Raw genomic sequence first — 17,536 nt, 5'->3', positions numbered from 1 at the left:
ATGGTCTTCCGGACTAGGAGGTCCGACCACAAAACGGCTATTAATTTTCCATAATAAATGTTTTATTCTCTCTCTCTGCAACTTCTGGGTCTTGTTTTCTTTTTACATACCGCTAGTACTTTCGGACGCAAGCAGGAGTTGGGGCTCGTAACAAGACGAAACACACAGATGTGCGAACGAAGAATGCATAAACAAATCGGGAACATCAACACAAAAGAATACTCATAGAGGATCACAAATTGCTAAGTACACTCAACTCAAAAATTTATGTTTTGAATAAAACTTGTTGGCGATTCTGCTGTTGTGCAGTTTACGGCAGTACCCGGTAGTTGTTGGCATCTGTTATTACAAACTGGAATGATGAATACCTATGCACACTGACATGACTTGCTGGTCAACGCGTGACTACACTGCGATTTCTCCCTATTGAGTGTCTTGGTGGGTCCTGTAGGTAGTGTGAACGCGACATCTAAAACTGACCATGGCAAGAGAGACAGCCAAGAGAGAGAGAGGGAAGTGGCCGAAGGCGTGCTCTAGTAATTAAGTCCGTTACACTGGTTACTTGGAGTAGTCCTTATATATAAATCGTGCTGCCACCTTTTGAGTTCTGTCAACTTTATTAATTAAGTGTATTTGGTAGAGACTCGCAGTTATATCTTCGTACTTGAGGGTCAGTTTGACAAATTCTGTAAGCATTTAATTTAACTTCAAAGTCCGTGTTTGACTTCCTTTTTAGAAAACAGTTTGCCTTGGGCTTACTTCAGCTCAGTGACCACCTTAGTACGACGGCGTTGCCGTCACCTTGGTGGAATCGACGAAAAGCTTTGAATCTTGGCACGTTTGTAAAGTCGTGAGTGCATGCCTAGAAATGGTTTTCAAAGAACTTGCGCTGTGTTACCTTTCAGACCACGAACCAGGAGCCTGATGGGTTCGGACGAAAAGAAGCAGTGTTCCATGGTAATTGATGGCATCCCATACCACAGGTTCGTGAATGAAGATCTTTTCTTCAAGGCGAAAGAACTTAAGCTGCAGGAAGGAGACGTGGTGCAGGTAAGGACACTGACTTATTTTAGGGCCTCGTGCTAAAAATAAGTGACAAGTAGAGCTAGAAAGGCGCTGCAACGCGTTAAAAGATTCCGAACGTCTACATTTAGGAAGAGAAAGCAGAAAATGTCAAATAATGACACATCACGGACTTTTTGTGTAGATGATTGTTTGAAGTTATTTTTTCTCGCACCAAGCAGACGCCCGTTCATCGTTATTTCATTATGCAACGGCAGATTACCAGTCCATTAAATCTGGTTCTGTGCAATTCTATTACGCGGTGTCTTTCGCTTTTGAAGGCATCGCGGTAGCCGTCTTACCCAGAGGGCCACGTCAATGATGATGATGGCCCTAAACATTAAGGTGCATACCCTTTAGAGATTTGCCAAGAATTTGGCGATGCCGGGTGTTTAGAACTAATCATCTAATCGTGTTTTTTTTTCTTCAAAGCAAAAATGAAACAGTCATGTCACTAACTTGTTCTTGACAAGGTCAGCATTCTCAACATGAAAGTAGAGCTCTTTTTATTTCCAATGCTATCGAGCGCCATCTTCTCTGTGTATATAACAAGTGCATTCACGTCGTTTAGCACTGTCTTTATAGTGCCTTTAAATGCATATTTCTGTTGCTTGGGCGTATTTATACTTATTTTTGCGCATAGTCTTGAATTTACATCTCCCGCATTCCCCGTGTTTTTCCCTTTTCTTTCTAGCACATGGAAATGCTGTTTTAGGGCCTCTTTTATTGTTTCGAAAAAAAAATATTGTTTCACTTCTTTCCACAAGACCTGGCAGCATTGGCAGATGCTGTTGCTAATATCAGCACACACGGGAGGCCGCCTATTTCCAATGTGACATTCCAAATCAGCACCCGCACTGTTGACGTTCGTCGAGCTTTTGAGGGCCACACACTACCTGCCTGACACTGGTTATCAATGCCATAGAAAAAATATAATGAAAAGTCTCTTTCAGCGGCAGGGAACACGAAACTGCGTGTTAAACTGCAGGCAAGGATTTAAGAGAGAAAGGCGCTGAATTCTGAGAAAGGTGTGTGCTGTATACTGTAGCTTTTGAGATCCTTTTGAGATCTTGAGAATACTTTTGAGATTGATTGCGCTGTGTGTATAGCAGACAGAGTTGAGAATGAAGTACTGTCGACTGTGGTTGCGCAATCCCCTCGTTTCGACGCCGCCGCTTATTTGTGGTTGTAGGGATACACAAGTAACCTGTCTGTGACCTCTGTATAACATCTGTGAACAAGAAGCTCTGTCCCTCACCTTGTCATACCCTCCTATTTTACAGCGTAAGCTGTTATAGGCTCATTTCAATAGCCATTTCGGTTCGCGATGGCGTCCGCCGCCTCCACGCCGATGCCCGGTGTCCGTAACCGCTTTCACCGGAAATGCGAAAAAAAAACGTACCCGGTTCCCGCCGGGATCGAACCCGCGCCCGCTGCACGGAAGTCAGATACTCCACCACTGAGCCACGCAAGTGTTTACTACCAGGCAGCGGAAAGTGCCCTATACACGCACGCACCCTAGCGAGGAGGCGCGCAATCAACGCGATCCCGAGCCTCCGCTATTATGGTGGCGCCATCTAGTTAAGGCGCCTGCAAACGCGGCGTGCCCGACATGTAAGTTGCATATAGAGCTCCTGCTTTGCCCAGGGGGAGCTACGAAAATGGTGCTAAAGAGCGCCCTCTGCCTTGGGCTGGGTAGTACCAAGCTCGGGCGTCTGCTTCGAAAAGCACGTTCACAATATGGACCCGCCACATTGCTTGTGTTGTGCCCCGGCCTGCAGCGAATATCTGGCGCCGAAGATTTTTTCCGGTGTGGCACGCTGCCTAAAGGCAAGAAATTATGCGACGCCGAGTAGATAGATAGATAGATAAACTTTAATTCAAAGATAGTTTTGTCTTGCCCCAATGGGGCATCGCTAATGGTCGGGGCCCCTAGTCCAGGGCTCCGCCGCCGAGTACGTGTACGCCATTCAAGAAATAAGCGGCGAAGTTTAAGCGCGGTGTCCATCGCAAGTGAAGCGAGTCGCGTACGAAGTTGAACTTCAGGTAAAGTTTGCGCGCTGCTAGATTCAGGCACACAAACACAAGGAAATACTTCCAATAAATGAATTCACAGCAGCGATAAGCAGACATCACGTGTCCGGAGCTTCTCGAGCGCACGTCCGCATGCGCCGCGCCGGCAGCGGTCTTTCAGCACGCCGCGATGTACGAACTGCTCGAGCGCACGACGAGCACGACGCTCGGCCGGGCTTCCTGTAGTCTTTGTTGACTGATGCAATGCATATGAGCTCGCAGTAACGTACGTGCTAATCGCGCTGCAGCGCGAGCTCGTGCACTGTTTGCTTGATGTAACTTAATGACAGCGCTGGAACATCGATATGCTGTAATCAATACTGCCTTGCTGCGCTGCCTTAACGTGTTGACTGAGGATTTAACTCTCGAACCTGTGCACATTTAACTCTCGTGCACATTTAACTCTCGAACCTGTGCTGCTCGTAGTGGGGTAGTGAAGTTATCCAGCGCGCCCGACACTCCGCTGCGTAAGGCCTTGAAGAAAAACGGTAGAATGCGATGTTGAGATTCAGGCCTTCCTCCTCGTGGCAGCCCACGACGCAGCAGTAACGACAGTGACGCTTTTTTTTTTTTTTTGAGGCTGAGCTAGGTCTCTCGGTCGGATCGGCGTCACCAATTCATTTTGCTTCCAGCATTACGTTCCACGGCATACGGAGCGTCCGTTTTCGTAAAACTAGGCTACGGCCAGCTCGCAGAGGGGTCTGTGACAAGCGAAGAGCCTTTTCGCACTCACAACAGGGCAGAAAAAATTCGGAATCAACGCAAAACTCAGGCTAGAAGCGTGCTTCGCTACAGCCAGGGCTCACTACTACCAACCTGATACTATCCAGCACGGCGGACAGTTCAGATCATTCTTGTCAAAACGAGGCGAAGGGACTTTGCCGCTAAGACCCTGTTGTGCGTGGTGCCGAAATTGGAGCTAGTCTTGCGCCACTCCACCAGCTTACGCTGTGACTCTGCTGCGTGTGCCGCACAGGCCTGCGACTTTCTTTAATTGAATAAGTAAAGAAATGCATCATCCTGGGCTCAACCGTGTTATAAACAGAGAAACACTTTGTGAAGCATAAACTCAAAGCACTATACAAAAAAGTAAGAATTCTTGTCAAGAGTTCGCGAGTTGTGTCACGTCTGCCGCATGATAACACAAGTTTGATGCCTCCTATGTTGTGGCAGTGTTTTTCCGAATGATTTAATTGTGCAAAGGTGCAGTCTCTCTTAGACAAAAACGTGATTTTTTTCTACTTAAAGAAATTTTGGAGGCTCTTACAGGCGAACGCATGGATGATGATGATGATGATGATGATGATGATGATATAAACTTTAATTTTTGAGACGGTGTTCCCGAGCGTTTGAGCTGTGGATCACTCTAGGTGGGAAGGTCCCTCATTCCAGGAATCCTCTGGCCGCGATAGCATCCCGGGCTCTGGCGACAAGACGTCGTTGTTCGTCCAGGGCGGGGTGGAGATCTTGGCCTCCCACGTCTCGGCGAGGAGGTTCACGTCTTCGTACGTTGTATGTTTGGTAACGGCGTCTTCGGGGCGCCACGGGCACTCTAGTAGCAAATGAGCCAGAGTGTCTGGCACGGCGCAGATCGGGCAGTTGTATGTGTGTAGTGTCGGGTGGATGCGATGCATGAGGATCCCATGGGTGTACGTATTGCTCTGCAGTCTTCGGAATGCGGTGCTTTTCTCTTTCGTCAGTTTTGGATGAGGTGGCGGGTACACCTTACGTCCCAGTCGGTAGTGTTGGAGGATGGCGTTATACGTGGGGGGTATTGTCTCCGTTTCCGCATGGATCCCAGATTATATACACTCAACTGTAAAACACTCAATTCACCTCTGTCGAAGTCTAGTGATCTTATTCAGCCTGCAAGTTTATTCTGAGGGAGAAGAGGGGAGAGCAGTCTTGAAAGGCAAAACCTTAAGATAACAATCACGTGTTACTGTTCTTACGTCTTTTAGAATAATTTGTAAACGTACACTATAACCATTCTTTTGTTCCTTACTAAATAATCTCTTGACTTCAGTACATTAGGCAGAAATTTTAGCTTCTCTCATTAACCATTTAGCCACTTCTTATGTTTTTCGTGCTTGCTCCACTCGATACACCATTGTAAACGGGAAAGGTATTAAATACACACTATTTGCTTACAGTGCTAGAACAATTGCATTAGGCGTGTTGGCTGCGGCATATGAATTGACAAAAGTGTCGCCTCTTGTGTGCCCAGTAAAGCCATGTGAAGTGACTTTCCTAATATGGTGGCGACCTCTCGGACATCGCAAGTAAATGCGGCGTCCATTTCTTGCCGTAAAACTTGGCTATACGCATTCAATACCTCAAACGGGTCATGGTTTACGAACAGTTTCTAGTGCCTATTGCTTCCCCTATCGTTCCTAAAATGAGGCGTCTTGTGCTTGTTTTACGCCAAACACGCCCACATTTAATAACCATGCCTTAGAGAAATGGTGCACCCCTGAAAGCACTGCTTCGGCCCCTAAACATATTGTCCTTTAAAGGGAATAGCAAACCCTATTTTACTTTCTTTTCGTGATATCGCGTCTTACAGGTGGCATGTTTGTTTGCAAGGTGGTTCCTGCTTTGACAAAAAAATATATGCTACTGGACGCACAGAGAAAGAGTTATTCGCTGGTTTTCATGATCTATTCGTTATGTTAACCTTTCTGACCGCCCCTGCATGCTGCTCCAGAGGGCAAGCAAATGATATTTTAAACTGAATTCTAGGATTTGACGTGTCAATGACGTGTAGTGGGGACTCCGGATTAGTTGTGACCACCTGTTGTATTACGTGCGCCTATATCTAAGTCAAGCCCACTAACGTTATTGCATTTCGCTCCCATCATTTCTAAATACAGCCGCCATGGACGCAAATCGAACCCGTAGCTTCAGGCTTGGGAGCATGACGCCATAGCCACTAAGCTGTCGGGCTAAAGACTTGCAGAGCAACCTCGCAGCACTAATGATGTCTCATTGATGTGCAGGTGGCGTTTCCGAAATGCTGGCACTCACTGGGTGCAGCAGATCATACAGCTAATTCTTCACAAGGGAGAGGGACCGCATGACTTCGAGGAGTTCGTGAAACGGGCCCCCTTCATTGAGTTCCAAGGCGAAGAAGCCATTGAGGGAATGGAGGCACCACGAACAATGCGCACTCACTTGGCATTGCGTCGTCTACCATTCGATCGGACGGCAAAGTACGTGTATGTTGCACGGAACCCTTGGGACGCTGCCATTTCGTTCTATCACTTTATGGCCAAGATACCCGACTGGGAGCTGCGGAATGCGAGTTTCGACGAAGTACTAGACGTCTTCATAAAGGGAGAAACTGGGTTCGGCGACTACTTCAAGCACGTCGCAGAAGGGTATGCTCACAAGGACGAACCCAACGTTTTCTTTATGACTTACGAGCAGCTCGCGCAGGACAACCGCGGAACGATAATCAAGTTGGCCCGCTTCCTCGGCGAAGAGCTGGGAAGTCAACTGGAAGACGACGACGACTTACTTCAAACTATCCAGGATCGTAGCAGTGTCACGTACATGAAAGGGTTTCTCAAGGCAACTCATCAGGAAATGGCGTGCCTATTTGTTCCGGAATCCCGAAATCCTAGCCATGATGGCTAAACTAGATAGTGAAGAATTTCGCGCTCAGCTTAAGGAGGAAGTCAACTTTGTCCGCATTGGGAAGGCCGGTGGTTGGCGCGAGACCTTGACAAAGCAGCAGCTGGCAAGGATTGAGGAAAAGATACAGGAGGTCTCGAAGGACTCAGACTTCATGAACCTGTGGGCGAAGGAGTGGCAGGACGCCAAGAATATAGCTAACGCTTGATACACAATTTTCTTGCATGCCGAACAAAGTGAACTTTGAGAACTGCACTCGTACTTATGTAAAAATTGAATGGCTATTCGAACTTACGACAGTGGCCGCATGTGTATGTAATGACCAACTTCACAAGATTAAATTATCGAGATGCATTCTAAGTAGGTCACACAGAAATTTTCTCGTCCCTTTTTGTTATGAGCGTGGCACTAATAAGAGTAACCTGCATGGTAAAAGGCATTTATGATCGACACCATGACGTCACACGCGCCAACCGACAACAGTTACTATCAAATGAACACGGCCGCACCTAGAGAAGCCATAATTACTGCAACCATACTTTCGTCCCGACACCCTTGGCTGTTAAAATGTCATTCCTTGCAAGCACGGATTTGATGTTAGCAAGCACTCGCATTTCAAACCGTCAGGGTCGCCGTTGCTACATAACCTTTACACCTGCTTTGGAAACTAATGCGTTAGGTTACCCGCCGCGGTGGGTCCGTCAGCTAAGGCGTTGCGCTGATGAGCACGAGATCGCGGGATCGAATCTCGGCCGCGGCGACCGCATTTCGATGCAGGCGAAATGCTAAAACGCCCGTGTGCTTGCGTTCTAGTGCACGTTAAAGAACCCCAGGTGGTCAAAAAATTAATCCGGAGCTGGTTTTGGCACGTGAAACCCCAGAAAGAAGGAGAATTCCCCGCACAAGGTTCCATAAGGCCATCGAAGTTAGCACGAGCGCAGAGTCATGTGCACACGTGAGAGGAAGTTGTGAAATGGTTGTTGTTGATAACCTGAGCAGTTGAGGCGCTTATACCCACAGTGGAGGATTGGCCATTATGCGGGTGGGTTGTGAAATTGGATTGCCCCGTACACATGTTCAGTTCCTCGGTACCTTCCTTTAACAAGTTAATGTATTACAATATATATATTTCGAAGCCTGTTTAAAGAGCAGTCTAGTTATATGTGGACGTTACCAAATCTTATTTCAATATTTCTTTCTGTAATAAATATATATTACATGCTGCATTGTGTGTTGTCTTGTTATTCAAAAGTTTAATGGAAATGTAAGCCTGTTAAAGTACTTGGTATTTTCTTGCTGACTGCATTCATTGAAAAGGTAAGTATTTATTCAGCATATGGTATCTTAACATGGATGGATGGATGGAAAAACTTTATTTTGGTCCATTGGGTCGAGCTAGTTTCCTAGCCTGAAGCGGGCCGCTCCCACGTTGGGACCGAAAGGCCTAGCCTATGGCTCAAAGTGCGGCGACGGCGAAGAGGCGAAAACCTGGCGTAATATAGCTATCGCTACAAAAATTGGCGGTGGTTTAGCTCTGGTTAAACCTAGTCGATTAGCGATAGCTACAAACTGCCGGCTGCGCTCATCAGAGGTCGGCGCTGTAGATTCATCGTTAGAGGCTAAGCGAGCCCTTCTAGTGGAATCGCTTTCACGGCGTTTGGCCAACCGTTCGGCACGCTCCTCTTGAGTCTCTTCAGCGCGCTGTCTCCACTTCATTTCTACGGCGATCCCTGGCCTCCTTCAGGCTGGCCGACTTCTCACCATCCATACTGCGGCCTCAACTATGACTGCGGCGATGCGAGCTCTCCCCTTCTATACTCCCGGTTATCACAGCTGCGGAGCGCGGGGTGTGACGTCATACAGAGGGTGCAGGAGCGCCCAATAGCCAAAGCCCCAACGGCAGGCGCGGTGGCCGCGCGGTGACCGCGACGAGCCGAGACGCCGGAGAATCGAGGCCCGTGGTATGACGTCACACATAGGGCGCGGCGAGCGCCCAACAGCTAAAATCCCTATATAATAAAAGTACCAGCATCCTCTCTTGTCTCTCCGATTGGACGATGATAGCGCGCGCTTTCAATTCTTTATATTTTTTGCGCGTCAGAGCCATGTTGAAAGTCACTCTGCTCAGCCGCAGTCACCGGCAGCGGCGGCGGCGCGCGCCCGGCCTGAAAGCTTAAACATGGACTTTCTAGGGGCGCCACCGTCGACTTGCTTTCGCAAGCAAAAAGCAAAGGAAAACGAGCGCTTTAGGAGAGGAGGAAAAAGTAGATGGCGGTACTTTTACTATATAGAGACTTATGAACAGCAAGAGCAGTGGCCCCGCGGCGACCGCGACGAGCCGAGATGCTGGAGGCTCCAGGGCCGTGGTGTGACGTTACAGTGCGGCCACGGCGTAAAGTGCGGCGACGGCGAAGGGGCGAAAACCTGGCGTAATGCAGATAAAAAGGTTAGATTTATTAAAGGTAGACAAAAAAGCGACGGGAATTCGCAAGCTCTCAGCGTGTCCTTGAGAGACTGCCCGTCAAGGTGCTGGTATGATTATATACAGCACTGCGCAGCACTGCGAACCGTCGCTTCAATGACTGGTGAAGCGTTATATCGTAGCCGGCTCCGTGTTATCCTGTGATGACGCATCTCGGTGGGCCTTTTTGGTTAGCTTTTTCGGAGCCCCAGCAGCGTGCAAGCCACGCTGTGCGGCTGGTGGTGCTTGTGTACCACCAGCGTTTGCCTCAGGCGCTGGCTTTATCGGCTTTAAAGAGTCGGCAACGTCGTGGTGGGTAAGTTGGCCCGAAGCACTGCTCGCTTCTCCCAAGACAGCCAACCCTGTCGTTGTGCCACTGACGTTTCCAGCGGGCGCCGCAGTATTCGGCTTCGTAGTGCCAGGAGCGCTGTCCCGACGCTCCTTCGTCAGTTTCTCCGAAGTACCAGCACCAGCGGTGGTTCCCTGTGTGGTCAGTTGTCCCAGTGCCGTGCTGGAACCAGCTGCAGCATCATCACCATCCGTCTTCGAGAGTTCAGCAAAGGCAGCGACAGGGTCGAGCGGTGAGCGTTCATCTCCCGACGACGTGTCCTGGCTGGTGGCCGAGAATTCTGCGGCCTCCTCATACACGTTCCTCGTGATTGTGTTCATTGTCTGAAAATACAAGACACCAAATGCAGAAGGGAACGTTTGTTGCTCAGTTCTCGACGTGCACAAGCATCCATTTGCGTGATAAGACGGTTACAGCCGGCTAGTTGTTTCATGTCGAACGAATCATCTCGTGAAAACATGAGCAGTGGAGGTATGAACACAGGACAACAGACCCAGCCATGACTTGCAAACTTTTGCGTCCTTCAACATTAGGAATGGCTTCAAGTATACATGAGAATGGTTTCTCGAGTAGCCCGAAACAAACTCACAAATGGTCTCAAGCAAACTCCAAATATTTTCATGATGCTAACGTTTTTCTACCTTTTCATGTCCTTTGTAAATAAACATTCTTCCAATTATTATCATTCCTTGTTACCTTTTAGAGACAATGTTCGGAGAGTTCTGTAAATGAAACAACGTGAAAGTGATATCTGTGAGATATTGATACATTGGGATATTGGTATTCATAGTATTGATATATCTGGGATGCTGGCGCTCTCTTTAACATAAGATATCGTTTCGCAACGCATTATACATCAACCTACCAGCCATAATACGAGTGATTGTTGAACTTTCAATTGACGCCGTTTAATATCCGTAAAGATGCGAGTGGGATGTGCCATCAACAATAAGCAAGTAAAAGTCCTGCTTCCTGAAAGACAACCCTGCAGACAACATCATAAGACAGAACACATGCATGCTATAACTTTGCCACCCTACCCCACCAGATTTCCCCTCATGAGACCCAAACCAACCCGATCTCAAGTGACACTTTTTCCCACAGGGGCAGTGAATATTTATCCAAAGGTTTCTTAGGCTTCTTCAAAGATTCCAGCGTGATACACAGCTAAAGTATGAAGGGTAAGCCTTGTGGGTTGATGTTGAATAGATGGCACGCAGCTTGTTGCACCTGCGTTCAAATCCACCCCGACCTTAGTATTTCCTTATGTTACCACGTGTCCTTCTGCTATCAGAGGTAACGTTCGTAATGAAAGCAGAGAGCGCAAAAAGGGACTGAGGACAAGATAGCAGACAAGACGAGCGCTAACACAGCTAAAATCTTATTAGTGCTCTTGTGAACCTAATACTGAGGCATTGTAAAAGGCTCTTGTTAATCTAGTACAAGATGACTTTGTTAAATTAAGCGTGTCATAGCATTTGTTATCAGCCGTGTGTTATTCTTTCATGTATATACAGCACATGATTACTCTAATGAACTTAGTCGCTGGTAAGTGCTCTTCCTGTCTTCTATCTTGTCCTCGTTCTTTTTGACTGGCTATCATTATGAACGGAAACCAACTCGCCACACTTGCTACATGTAACGTGATGGACTTCAGACCTTACCATGTTCGATAAGCTAAGTTAGGTTAGTGGCGCTCGCGCGGAGCAATGCCGGCAACTTATGTCAGGCAGTTGGCAATAGTGGCGGTTCGGGCGAGTTAGTTTTCCGTGGCGTTTTAGGGGCGAAGCACCTAAGGGCCGAGCCTTGTCCCTCCCTCGTCGCCCATCGTCCGTAGCTCTGGTTTGCATGGAGACCGCTAGGGGCGCTGCGGTGCACAAGGGCGTTCGTTCCCGACGCGCGCTATCTTTCTCTCTCGTCCGTAGCTCTGGTTTGCCTAGAGTCCGCTAGGGGCGCTGCGGTGCACAAGGGTGCTCGTTCCCAACGCGCGCTCTCTGTCTCTCTTTAGCCATGGATGATAAGGTCGCTTCCGATAACGGTGCGCCCGCTATGGATGAAAAGGCAAGAGTGGCGGCTCAATTGCAAGCGGAGTAGAGGGCTCGCAAAGCTGATGCAGCATGGCGACGCAGACAACAAGCGGACCGGGAGTCTAGGGCGCGGGAAGCTGCAGCAAAACGGCAACAAGTGGACCCGGAGCGGAGGGCTCGCGAAGGTGCAGCAGCACGGCAACGCCGGCATGCGGACCCGGACCTGAGGGCTCGCAAAGCTGCAGCAGTACGGCAAGCGGACCCGGAGCTGAGGGCTCGCGAAGCTCGCGCTTGAACCGAGCATCGGCACCACCAACCTCAGGTAGAGAACGCTTCCGGCGTTTTGTCGCCGCTTCCCGCGCTCTCACCGCCTCTGGGTCCGCTTGCCGGCGTCGCGCTTGAACCGAGCATCGGCGCCACCAACCTCAGGTAGAGAACGCTTCCGGCGTTTTGTCGCCGCTTCCCGCGCTCTCGCCGCCTCTGGGCCCGCTTGCCGGCGTCGGTGGATTCACGGTTAACCGAATGATCCCCCGGTGCTTCGCCCATTTATCATCATTCACTTCGTGGATATGCGGTGATTTTTTTAGATAATTAGGCTATTGTAAGACAGAAAAATGTGGGCAGCTTGCACAAGTGGTGCAAGGCTGGAGTAAACAGCGGAGCTGGTGATCGACCTAGCTTCTTACAGGTTTTACTACGCTTGGCTAAGTTTTGCTAGGAAATGCTAAGTGCTCTAGGCACAGTATTCCAAATCGGCTCGCCGCCGACGCACAGATTCTCGCTTGGCCGCGCGACGCGCTTCAAGATGAGCGGCTTCTTAGGGTGTCCGGATCTTCTTTGGCCGTCCCATGTCAAGGCTACATGTACTCGGGAAAGAGTCAACGAGAGTTCTGCCGCCGTCGCGGCGGCTTCGAGCTTTATCTCCCCGGTGACGTCACGGCCAAGCTGCGCCTCCACACTTGCTGGGGCGTGGCTGGTCGAAACCTGCCAAGCTGCCGCCAGAGGCGCCGGCTGCAGTCATGGACACCGCGCGCGTTTGGCGCGAACGTGGGGCAATGCCTATGGTGTCGACAGCAGCTCTGCGCGTTGCCTCGTTGATGCTGCTACAATTTCTCTCTCTCTCGCTCTCATTTTCTGCTGCTCTCTCCCAAGCATAGCGCGCGCCCCGCGCATGCTCTCCTTCCCTCTGCTTAACGTCCCATGTCTAACCTCTACCATATCTCCCATGTCTAACCAAGAGCTTAAACAGCTCCACTGTTAAAATAAAACATGCCAAGTCTAGGTCTGCGTGCAGAAAAGAACACTCCTCCTCCTCTCTCAAAAAGTGCCCTGGGACCCTAACAAGTGCACTCTCACCTCGAAAAGCCTCTCCCACGCGTTCACGGTGGCTGGCGTCATGAGTGCCCTGTTGCTGGCCACCATCTGCTCGAGCGCCGCGGCGAAGAGGCCCTCGAAGTTCGAGGGCCTCACGCCGGCTCGCGGCAGGTGATTGGCGGCATTCTTGCGGATCAGCTCGATGAGCACCTCGTCATCCTCGATGCACTCGACGATGGCCGACAGCTGGTGGCCCACGGCGCATGCGTGCGCCCGGAATTTGGCGTCGTCGCGAAGCGTGCGCAGTTCCTTGTCCCTGAACCTGGGGAACAACTGCAGGTACTCGGGGTGCTTGGCGAACATGCCGATGAAGATGCGCACGCCGTAGTCCGGGTTCCGCTCGCAGAACTTGCGCCAGCTGTTGCGAATCAGCCTCTTCTCGGATTCTGTCAGGCGGCTGCGCTGATCGCCGAGGTTCTTGCGTAGAGCATTGCCCATCTTGAATCTTCTTCTTCTTCTTCTTCTTAGTCTTCTAAAGGTTGGTTGTTCCTCGGTCAAATTGCGCGACCCACTCTGAGGGATCAACCATAGATTGGGTGGTACGAGGTTTCAAGTAAAATTAATAACTATGAGGAAAATAATTTGAAACAGTATTAGTACCATGAATGGAATAATACTGAAATATTACAGTAACATTGAGAATGCGAGAAAAGGAAACATTTTTCGTGCAGTTATTGCCTCGTACAACAAAATTCAAATGTCATCGCAAACGTTTCTATGGATAAAGCCTACATCGGTAGTGCCAAAGGAAAGGATTGCCGGAAGAGTCAAGTTGACCGCGAGCTTTCGAAAGTGTTCCACCAAAAACATTGTTTTCGAACAGTAATGTTCTAGAGATTCATTCTTATAGAAAAAATGGCGGAACCCACGCATATGTCAGATTCGGTGACAAGCGAAGGTTTGACATTCACTGAAATGTCTTGACTTCTCCACTTCTATGCCGCATAGCGATGCTCACTCGATGCACGCTGTGCGGCCATTTTGTTCTCTTTTCTTCGTTGGCCGCGTTCGGCTGCGTTTTTCTTTTGCCAATTTCACTTCTATCTAGCCTTCTTCAATTTCCTGTTGTCGACTTGTTTGCTGCTTGTCTCTTGTCTTTGGGCCCAGTACCACATGCCAATTCTGGGGGATTGGCCAATAATGCTCACAAACCCATTGCCGCATATACCCATTGGCCCAAGTGGTATACTCATCTAAGGAAACAGCATCCAGCAGCTATCACCCGCAAAGCGGGGGAAATCCCAAATAAAACTACGCTTTAAAATGACAAAGGTCATAAAGTCAGACGTGACCAATGAGCATAAAGGTTTAGTGGGGAATCGGCAACGTAGTCTAAGTAAGCGACACTTCAAACTTTCTAGTGGTACGACACTTGCCCTCTGCAAGGGTAGACTGGATTTGGATGGAAATTCGGCGTGAACCGCAGGAGGGGGAGGAGGTATAAACTTTTTTTAGTACACCATTTTTGTGAGACCTAGGCCTCTCTACCTAGATGATGGCCTCGAGCCCTTGGGCCCTGGCGGCATCTTCGGCCAGCTAGATTGCCTTGAAACACAAATCTAAATGGATCTCTACAGGAAAGTATCGAACATTTTCTAACCGATGAGATTCAGCGACTAACTACACAGCCGCAATTATTTCTTCATCTTGTATATTTTTTCTCCAGATACTACGCACAATCGTAGACTTTCCTCTAAGATTCCATTTCCCCACTTCACTTAAAGTGTTTATCTCTTTCTCTTGCGCGTAAGTAACAAGCATTCATAAAGGGTACTCGATTAAAATAAAATGGTTACACAATATTTGAGCAAGAGCGCTTCAAAATGTACAATAAAATACAAAAGTGCTTACAATGCAATACTACTTGCTGATTTCTCAAGAGGATTTCTCATGAGTATTTGTCACCCGGCCCTACACACCGGCCCTGTTAATTCATGTAGAGCAGTTGGGCCTTGCCAAGTGGCAAGGCCCAACTGCTTGACGAAGTCACGGAGTTTTGTGAGCTGTCAACCACACGCGACAGGGACCACGTGACCAGAGGAGCGCCTTGCACTGTCGGCTGACAGCATGCTTGTTGTGGTAGCAGCTCAAGAGTTGCTACCGCGGTGCCACAATAGCACTGCACCGATGGGTGAAGTCTACGAGGGCTACCACTTCACCACATTTGTGAACATTGTCCCGGGTAGAGGTGAGACCGAGGCGCTGCCTGAGCGCTTAAGCCTGTTCTTCCCTATATACTGTTTCTCTCCGACTGTGTTTAACTATGTGCAAAGCAGCAATAGATGCTTCAAGTCTGGCGGTTAGTAACCTCCACTATTGCATTTGGTGGAGGTTACTTTGGTCGTTGCTGAGTCGTGTCCAGGTTGTGCGATCTGTTTTCTTGTCTTGTTCGCGGTACATTCGGTGGTAACGCATTCTGTAAAGGCTGCTTCTGTTCCTGGGTAGTGTACAAGTACTTTGTTTCCTCTGCTTAGCCCTTGAGGCAGGGAACGTGCGCTAGCACGGGTGCTGTTGTGTGTGATTTTATAGCTTGAAGTGTCTGTTTAGGGTGACGTGGTCTTTATCCCCTAGTGTGAATGGGCTCCGAATGCCGCGAGACGGAAACGGTGGAAATTTCCGTTTCTATCCTGCAAGCTATCGTTGACCAAGAAGCCCGCATGTCCCGGGACCCAGTCCGGCAGAGAGATGATGCTATGCTTGGTCTGTAATGTCCTGCAGTTCTCTTTGATATGTTTGAGAATTGTGTTATTGATTGCGCGTCCAGCAACGCAATAAAAAGAGGAATGTCCTTCGTCTGCGTTGGGCTCACACAACTCCCAAACCAAAGCTGCACCTGTGATTATTAGGGAGCCCAGTGTTTATTGTTGCTATTGTTGCCGTCATCGTCAATGTCGTCACTGTCGTTGCTGTGCTGGTCTTGTCGTTGTGGCCATCGTTCTCCACACATGAAACTGGCCTACAGGGAGATTCATGATCCCAGTAGCGGTGTTTATGTGCTTTGTTGATGATTATGACAATTATCTCAGTAAATGGTGGCACATGCGCATCACTGATTATCGGCGAGAAACTGAATACCATCTACTACAGAAAGAAGTTATACGATTCTTAATTCTGAAATTGAGCCGCCCACTACGGCGTGTCTCATAATGAAATGTGGTTTTGGCACGTAAAACTTCAGAATTACAATCTGCGGCATTTTTTCTTGATATATTTATTTATTTACTTATTTATAATGTGTGTGTATGCGTGTCCTCTCAGAAATTCCAGTTTACTTTATTGTTGGCTGATTCGTGGATCTAGGCTCCGGTAGTGGGTCATACGAATTCATACGTGCCTAATCAGCGTAACAGCACATGATAGGCGTAGGCCCCTGGCTTTCAAGTCCGCGTCAACAATGACTCCGTTTGACCAGGAAAAAGGCGTCGGAAGTGCCATGGCCTATCCTAGCGACAAACACGCTCTGGTCTCCGCAACATCCCTGCCTCGCAAGACGTCAAGCAAGTTTCTCCGGAGGAGTCATAGTACGCACAGCAAACACCAGCCGCCGCAGGGTAAGCGAGGACATTACTATGCCTCTGTCGACACTGCGCCCTTCGCTAAGGTCATTGGAAACGCGTGCAAACATTAAAAAATAATAATTCTGGGGTCTTACGTGCCAAAACCATCATCTGAATATGAGACACACCGCAGTGGGGGGGGGGGGGGGGGGACTAGGGGTTAATTTTGGCCACCTGGGATTCTTTTGCGTGCACTCAATGCATGGTAGACGGGCGTTTTTGCATCCCCCCCCCCACCCCATCAAAATGCGGCCGCCGCAGCCGGAATTTGGTCCCGCGACCTCGGGCTTAGCAGCTCAATGCCAAAGCCATTAAGCAACCACGGCGTGTGCAGATTTTTTTTCCACCGGCGTTGCTCAACACAAGCAGACTGCAATGCATGGTTGCGTCCTAACTGTTGTCTTACTCAAGCAGCCGCAGACGAGGCCTAACCAAGGAAAGGGGCCGCACCGACGGCAGGTGAAACCGTGTTTGCAAGTTCAGATGACTGAATGAACTTCTCAACATAAGTTTCCGCTTGGGGTGCTTATTGAAAGAGTGAATATTGCCGTCTGCTTCTTTTGTTTACTGTGCGAGCATTCTCGTTTGGGTAGGCTGTATCAGAGCCGCAGCGCAACTGCCGTATAGGTGAAACGTCTTGGGCGTGCTGCTGAGACAGCATGGGCACTGGAGTACAGAAATGACGTAACTAATTGCACAAGTGACATTTATTCACGCATTACAGAACACAGATGCATAACCTATGATGCAGCTAGTGTCATACGGTATAGTCTTGCAATCGCGATCGCTCTCTATGCATTCCTAATGGGCCCGCCATGGTCAAAGGCGGTGGGCATGAATTGGCATCCCTCTGTCTTACTACTGGAGCCTCTTCACGCCATTTCTGGACTTTGCATGTCGAACGCCGAGGTGCCATAGCCGAGCCACTGTCATATTTCTGCGGCATATTGCACATTCGTAAGCATTTTAACTTCTGATGAGCGCAGCTTGAGTTTCA

The 17,536-nt window shown here is 49.0% G+C and overlaps 1 protein-coding gene and 1 pseudogene across 1 annotated transcript; one reads left to right on the top strand and one right to left on the bottom strand.

Annotated features, from left to right (window-relative positions):
* The window catches only part of LOC119465351 (sulfotransferase ssu-1-like), a 48,151-nt pseudogene extending 40,197 nt beyond the window's left edge, over nucleotides 1-7,954 (top strand).
* Nucleotides 7,955-9,332: 1,378 nt separating this feature from the next.
* LOC119463701 (uncharacterized) lies at nucleotides 9,333-13,420 on the bottom strand. The gene is made up of 2 exons (XM_037724526.2): nucleotides 12,965-13,420; nucleotides 9,333-9,904 (listed from the first exon to the last, which is right to left on the bottom strand). Exons 1-2 carry the CDS (start codon nucleotides 13,418-13,420, stop codon nucleotides 9,365-9,367), a joined length of 996 nt encoding a protein of 331 aa, XP_037580454.1. The 3' UTR covers nucleotides 9,333-9,364.
* Nucleotides 13,421-17,536: the final 4,116 nt, after the last annotated feature.

This window comes from Dermacentor silvarum, chromosome 9, assembly GCF_013339745.2.
Source record: "Dermacentor silvarum isolate Dsil-2018 chromosome 9, BIME_Dsil_1.4, whole genome shotgun sequence".
Taxonomy (NCBI): Eukaryota; Metazoa; Arthropoda; class Arachnida; order Ixodida; family Ixodidae; genus Dermacentor; species Dermacentor silvarum.
The sequence above is the reverse complement of the archived record's forward strand: the minus strand, read 5'-3'. Positions and strand labels throughout refer to the sequence as shown.

What these genes read in the sequence shown, in the direction of transcription:
- LOC119463701 (XM_037724526.2), bottom strand. Translation starts at nt 13,420, where the DNA reads ATGGGCAATGCTCTACGCAAGAACCTCGGCGATCAGCGCAGCCGCCTG. An exon ending in CGTGGGAGAGGCTTTTCGAG is followed by an intron (nt 9,905 to 12,964) that starts GTGAGAGTGCAC and finishes TTGTATTTTCAG; the next exon opens with ACAATGAACACAATCACGAG.